Here is a 7820-nt window from a genome sequence, read left to right on the forward strand (position 1 = left end):
TATGTTCTTGCTCCACATTTAACAACTCCTGTAACTATCAGAAAAAATGGTGCTTTAAACCATAGGTATAAAACTGCTTTCAACCTAATTTCCTGAATCCTAATGAGGTATCTTTCTTTTGTCTGGAGAATTCTGCTGTCTTACACAGCTAGAGAAACTCTACACTGAAATGCAGGTACACAGTCTATCTAAAACAGCCTAGGAGTTGGGCAACAGATATATTCAGTAATTATTTCAATCTTTAAATGTATATGTTATTTTTAAAGCGCATACACAAGTATGTACCACCAAATGAGTACAAAAGTAGAAAAACTTAAGTGTATAGTTAAGTTGCTCACTGGAAGGGTGACACACAGGCTTTTGATAAAGTAACTAGAACCAAATAAACATCCAGCCCACAGAAGAATGAATATGGAAAGAACATAAGCAAAACAGTTTTGCTGGGGTTGCTACAATAAAAAAAAAAAAAAAAAACCAAAAACAAACAAACAAACAAAAAACCCCAACCAAAACAGAACACAACCAAAAAAACCCTCCCAAAAATAACCATAGCACTCAAGAGAAGACAAGTAATGACTAGCAGGGCCAGAGGTGAAAGCTATGTGTGGTAGAAGTGTCTAACTGAAGAAAAAATATGAAATAAACATATTAAGAACTTAATTTTTTTTCTATCAACAGAAAAAGCAATGCAAATCAAGCTCTCAAATTGCAGTTTTCAAAAGTGCCTGCAGGTAACAACACCGAGCAGTTCACAGCGGCTCTCCCTGCACTCCATAAATCCACCTTGATACAACTGGGTACTTGTGCCGCGGCCGTTCCTGATGTATGGGAAATATAAGCCCTTGGACAGTCTGGCGTTACGACTGCTCGCTCTACGGCAACGGATGCAGGCACAGGACTAGTCCATAGCATCTCATTCTCAAGGATAAAAATCAACAGTAACCAAAACCACTGAAGTAATTGGTCATTAACCCTTAGCACTATAAAACACATTTGGGCTTTAAATATGATCATCATAGTCAGTGAGCTGTAACAGCAGAAAAGCACAGCAGCCATAAAAATAGAGATTTGTTTGCATGAACTATTAGATACAGGGCAATGTTGCACATATATTTATTTACAAAATAGAAACCATGCTTACCTACAATAAAAAAATATTTTCTTAGCAGATGCAGATACTAGTCAGAACTCACCCCTTTGTTTAGGATTTATTATTTGACAGCAAACATACAGATATGGTACTTTTTATATTGGCATCTGTCCTCTGAGGACTTTACTCACAAAGATGTTCTCAACCTTTACATTAAAGCAAGGAAATGTGGTATCAGCTCATCCCATCCTTACTAGGGTTCCTGAGCCCCTATTAGATAACCACAGATTCCAGAGAGCAAGTGCAGAGGTGGATGCCACTCTTGATGACACATAATATCATCCATTCAGCTCCTTGATTTTCAGGAAAAATATAAATAGATTGAAGGAGGTGCCCTCAGCTTGAAGCTCTGAACGTAGCACTAGACAGTGCCATAAATACGTCTTTATAAAATAACATTTTCACACTTTGGAAATGAAAATGCACATTAGGAATTTAATTCTTGAGCACTGTCACCAATATAAACAGCTTTTTTTCCATTCAGTCTACACTGCATGTTTCTACTTCACAACTACCATACTATGAAATTAAAAGATATTTTAGGTTTATAAAATTTGACCAAAAGCAATTAGATCTTTTCAGGGCAATAAAACTAGCTTATAAATATTTTTTCACATTATTAAGTGTTTTTAATATTCACACTGGAAGACTGTTCATTTTTTTATTATATGTTTTTTAAATTATAGTTGGAAATCCTTAAAGCAAAATCATGGAGAAGAAACTGTACTATCCTGGTAATTTTGGTTTTTTTTTTTTCACAAATACTAAAAATATGGAGAACAGAAGAATAGCTGCACTGCTCCAACTGCAGCTTTTTTTTAATCACTGAGAAGTTAATTTAGTTTCTCTCTGCTAAATCAATCAGCACTGCTACTACCACCAGGGAAGCCAGGTTCCAGTGTGATTCTTCCACGGTGAGAGTTTAAACTTCATCATTACTTTGATGAAGTACCAGAATTTACTGGGAAATACACAGAGATTACTAATTTGGTTTTTGTTGTTTCTCCCCCAGACTGTAATATCAACAAGAAATATCATTGATTCTGGCAACAAATAACCTATCTTGCAAATAAATCCCATCAGTTACCTTAGCTCCTTTTAGTAAAAACTCAGGTGCACTTGGAACCACCGTAAGGCAATATGTGGGTTTACTAGAACTTTTGTGAGAAGACTAAGAAGCAGTATTGCTTTTTGTAGATGACGAATACTCAACAGTATTCTTAAGAAACCAGCAACGTACCGGAATGTTAACAAGACAGCAAATTAAAATAGGATTACTCTAAGCAAACCTTTAACTACTAAAACACTGAATACCTTAAAAACATCTTTGCTTAAATTAGTTTTGGGATTTGAAGAGATGGAAGAAAACATTTTGTGAAAAGGAAAAAAAAAAAAACAAACAAAACCACTCCACCCCTTTCATTTAGACTTGCTCACTCCAGCCTACATAGTCTATTTAATGGAGCAGAGAGAAAAGCAGGGAAGCCAAGATCAAGTCTGTACCTACCTAACAACTCCCGGGGTGGAACTGCTCTGGTGGCTCCGTTGCATGGAATGTTTGGGTATGGGGCAGATGGGGAGGAGTTTACCCACAACTCAGGTGATGAATAGTTGAAAGATGACTGGTTACTGTGGTCCTGAAGCTCTTTACACTGACCAAGACTGTCTTGAGGAGTGCTTAATTCTTCAGAACAAGCCTGGACTGAACTAGAGGAAATTCTTCTTTGGTACAACGGCCTGCCTGGTCCTCTTGGTTCATACTGCAAACGAAAAAAAAACAAAAAAAGGCCTTTTGTTCCCTTTATTGAACTGCAAGTATCAAATACCATTTTCCATCCCATTTTTTTCCCTGCAATGCCTTATTTGAAAAAAAAAAAAAAAGAAAAAAAGAAAAAAAAGCCCTTTGCATTTAGAAAGAAATCTAATACATTTCAAGGTGTATTTTGTGTATTGCAGTCATTGATAGTGTATTTTAATCACACAAAACAGACACAGAATTTTAAATAAAGTGCAAAAAGCTTCAACTGAGATTCCTTAATTCTTATCAACCTTTACATCTTACACGCCTACGTGGGAGATGTATCACACAGTGAGGAGGAAGATACCCAGCATTTACAAAGGAAGCACAGAAAGATACAAGAGCAAGAGAAAACGTTCAATTACAACCTAGAGAGGAAAAAAAATGGCTTTTAGTTTCCAAAGGACAAATGAGTGACTTGTATACCAGGATTTGGGGAAGCGTGATACATTTGTATACTGGATTTTCTGTATGTACAGTGCATACTGTGAGAAGTGTGCACCCTCAGGAGAAATAATGCAAAGAATTTTATCTGAAGCCACAGAAAATACTTGCTTCCATAAACCCTGTAGATCATATAGATGAAAATGGCAAGAGCTCCATTAATCTATCTGGTGGCTTCAAGTGTTCAAATTTAAGGACTCTCTGAACTCTCTCAAGATTCAAACCAAGCCTGCTGCATTGCAGCTTGCTTTAAAAAACTAGACACAGTATTTGCTTCCTTCTGCACTGTACTGACTAACAAGAGCACAAATAACAGAAGTCATAAAAGTAAACCTATATTCGGTAAAGGCAAAAATTAAGTGTCCTAAGGAAATGTCATAAAAAATTAGCTAAACAAACATCAAATAACTTGTTTCCAAGGCCACAATATACAGACAAGGAAAAAAAGAGTGCATGAAAGAAAACTGTAATATCTCATTATAGCTGCCACACTATTATGATATATGAAGGGAAGAGCACTTAAGATATCCTGTCACTCCACTCACTTGTGGATATTCAACAACAAAAAAAACAAAATTCAGACATTACTGCCTGAATCACACCCAAAAAGTATACTACTTATTGCGTTTAAGGGGCAATTTTGCTAAGCAATCAGGAAGTTAAAAGTTCTGGACACTTGCAAGTACAGGACCAGACAGAATAACTTGGGTATTCCCTTTGATAAGCAGTTCAAATCTGTTTTGACAGATAAACATATGCAAAAGCTTTCAAGTATCAAGTCAATGAACAGTTTTATAAATAATGATTGAGAAAACAGTTTAGTAAGGACACCAAAAGTCATGATACCTCCCCTGACACCTGCCTTATATGAGGGATCTCTGTTAAAAATACACCTAAACCTGCATTTTGATTTCTTTGTATACTCAGTCCTACCCACCCACTGAGCTAGCAGTCTTGGAAACTTTACAGGCAAGTGTCTGTCTTGTAACACTTTCACTGCATTTGGCATTTCTGTCACATATTTTGAAAGGAAGAAGAAATAAGAACTAAATCGAATTTGCACTAATTACACAAAGGCTCGCTCATTTGTCTTCAAATAGCGGGAGCTGTCACAAACTCTGTAGGAATATTTATTAGTTTATTACTGCTGAAAAGCCATTGTTCCTATGTCCCGCTGTACTGATGGCATTAACTGTTGTCACAAAGTATTAGATTTTATACAAGGTGCTATGGCTTAATGGACTGAGACATAGAATTTCTAAACATCTATAAAACCGAATCTTACTACAGCTCTAGCTGGGCCTGAGGACTCCATTAACCTCTCTGGATCTGTATATGACAAATATGTAAAATGCACTGGAATCCAATTTTAGTTATTTTGCCTAGGCATATAAACTAAATATTTTCTATTTTCAGAAGTCGAAAGACAATTAAATATGTATTATGTGGGATAGTGATGAGCGGGTATACCCCCACAACTTTTGTAAAAACCTCGACAGAAATGCATCACAGAACAAGCCACTTAACTTCATGTACAAATTTTGGATTACATGCAGTCAGCGCAAGATTATCTAAGAATATTGATTTTGACATTCCTGGAACACAGCCTGGCTCCAGCTTACTCCGTGTCTACATATCATACACTCCTTAGCACTCCAGATGCCAACAGGGATTAAAAACTCCTGTTCAAAACGTGACCTGCCCTAGTTGTATGTGCCTGCATAGACTGCATCCCATAACACATACCCTTAGGAATCCAGAACAAAAAAAGATCAAGAGGGATAGAGCCAGTTCTGGTGTGGCAGGGTTTGCGCTGGACCCAGATTCATGCAGCACAGCTGGATATCTCTGCACTGATTTCCAACACTCTGAGCCCCTAAAATACACAGGGTGGCTTTACACAGAACTCGCTCAGGCCAGGTGGGATTTATTAAAACAGTTTTTGTACCATGCTAAAACTGCTCTGGTCTCAAGTTCAGATGAAAAGAACGACAAATACGCACAGGGTGAACAGAGAAGACAGAGAAAATTTTTACTTCACAGAAATTCCTAGCGTGAGCTTTTGAGAGGTGAGTATGACCACTTCAGAATGTAATTTGATATTAAAATGACACAACAGTTGCATACACAGACAAAAATGCCTACCTCTTCTAAGCTGTGGAGCGAAGAAGCAGATACTGCTCGAGATGCGAGTGGATGAAATGGCTCCTGACCAACTGCATGCTGATGATTCTGTATTTGTATAAAAGGGTTTTGTTGCGACCTATGGGGCAATGGAGGTATACCATAATGAAAGCCCTGCCCCATAAGGTGATTCTGCTGTAGGTTAGCATAAGTCCATGATCCATCAGGTTGCAGGTATTTCAAGGGAGATGGGGCTATATGTTCAGATGGCATTGAGAAAGGGGGATTGTATATTTGGGGTAAATGCTGCTGAAATGCTGGGTTACTGGGTATTTCAATGTCTCTGTTGTTTTCAGTGAAGTTAGGAAAGTGACCGCTGTGGTTAGCGCTGCAGGAAGGAGAAGGGAGTGCTGGTGGGCTTCTGGGCTGAACTTGTCTGTATTGCAACAGTCTTGACTGAGGGGGTGGCATTTCAGCTAAGTCCCGACTTTCACTTTGATCACGGTGTGACAGTTCTCTGAGCAAATCCTGGAATCTGTATTGACAGAATAAATGTATCAAGAAAAAGAAAGAATGTTTTGCTGAAATCCCACTCTTTTTGTGGTTGAGAAAACCCAAAAGCAGAAAACACTGAATTTAAACATACTCATCTTTGAGCTTACTGACCCTAACTTCAAAGGATAGGACTGTCAGCAATCAGAAATTAGGCACAAGAGGATTAATTGGATGAAATACCTACCTGAATCATCTCAAAGTTTTAATAACTCTTGAGATTTCCTTTTCAGTCAGAAGAATCAATTTTTTGTTATCTCTTAAGAGACAACTAAGGTAAGGATTTCCTACTTTATCATACAAAGTGAAAAACTTCACATAGTTAAAGAAAATTTTAACCCCTTAAAAGGCAAACCCCAGAACAATCGGGGATTCCCCTCGCAGAATATACTTCCAAACTTCTTCAAAAGGTCAAGAATATTCAATTCAGCACTTCACAGAGTCAGATAAGAGAGCATTTAGAGGCTTTACCATGGCTATAACAAACCAGATGGAAAACAAAGCATAGTGGGAAATGACAGTAAACAGAGGCAATTTAAAAAATCCAGCCTTTACAATACACATGATTAAAGCTGATGACCACTGGAATCATTTTTCTGTTTATGTTCAACAGCTTCCTTTCTTGCCCTCTAATGCTCCATCTCCATTTTTTAATCTACTTTTAAAAGCAAAGGCTTTTTGAAAAGGAAGAAAAGTTTGGGTTTTACTGGGGAGCAGTGTTTGGGAAGGGGCTGGTTGGTTTGTTTTCAAGCACATAAATATGAGGCTGCTAATTCAGTTTGAAGAATTTACAACTTACATAGGCCTTAACTACACTCAGACAACTCTTTTATAAACAGAAGGTTGTTACTCTCTATCCATTCCTTATTCCATAAATACAGCACTGAAAAGCTCCATAAAAGTATTTTTCCCACTACAGCTTTACTAGCCAATATACTAACAGAATAAAGCATAACACATAATAAAAGCATAGTTGTAAGTCAGCCTGCCAACTATTTTAACCTCCACAATAACAGCAGCAAAAAGCAGTACCTTGAAGTGTCTTGCACTTGATCACAGTGTTACAGATAGGTGCCCACTGCTCAATTTTATACAAGCTCTGATGACTCAGTAAACAAATACCTTGAATATGTTGCCTCTGTTTCATCTTCTGTATTACTGGCAAGTTTCCAGTTTGCCCTAACTTGCTGCTGTTGATGCAATCCAATTGGTTGCTGAGGAAGATGTGGTAGATGAGGATGGTGATGGTGTTGATATGGAATAGTGCCTTGACTGAGATAGGCATTATGTTCATTCCATTGCTGTAACCTGGCTTGTTGTTGCTGCCTTATTGTTTCCAAAGCTACATTTCCATGCATACGATCTATAAAAATAGTTTTAGAAAAAAAATTTATCTAATGCCCCTTTTTAAAGATCTTCATGTCAGAAAAAAAGAATACTTTTTATACAGTATATTCCAGGGCCTATTATATACTAACTGCATTGCAGTGTATAACCTGGTTATTTAAATCATATGGAAAAATCATATAAACATGAATCTTCTAATAAAGTGCTGAATATTCAAACATGCCTCAAGCAGCAAATTATTCTCAGTGACATTACTTATGGAAACTAACCCAACAATGACCCAATTCAGAGCAATATGCCTTAAAAAGTAAATACCTCCTTCATTTCCACTTCAATGTAGTTATAATTGCACACTCTGAATTTAAATAAAGAAAAGTCACCTACCTAAAGTGTCCCCTAAGGGCA

General features: G+C 37.2%; 1 protein-coding gene across 1 annotated transcript in view; it reads right to left on the reverse strand.

The window, feature by feature from the left end:
* The window catches only part of HELZ (helicase with zinc finger), a 71941-nt gene that overhangs the window by 2148 nt on the left and 61973 nt on the right, over positions 1-7820 (reverse strand). The window contains 4 exon segments of the mRNA XM_010291075.1: positions 2658-2910; positions 5538-6051; positions 7191-7431; positions 7800-7820. The exon segment at positions 7800-7820 is cut by the window's right edge and continues 13 nt beyond it. Of these exon segments, the coding sequence (XP_010289377.1) occupies positions 2658-2910; positions 5538-6051; positions 7191-7431; positions 7800-7820 (1029 nt within the window).

The sequence above is a fragment of the Phaethon lepturus genome, unplaced genomic scaffold (genome assembly GCF_000687285.1).
Source record: "Phaethon lepturus isolate BGI_N335 unplaced genomic scaffold, ASM68728v1 scaffold42197, whole genome shotgun sequence".
NCBI classification, from domain to species: Eukaryota; Metazoa; Chordata; class Aves; order Phaethontiformes; family Phaethontidae; genus Phaethon; species Phaethon lepturus.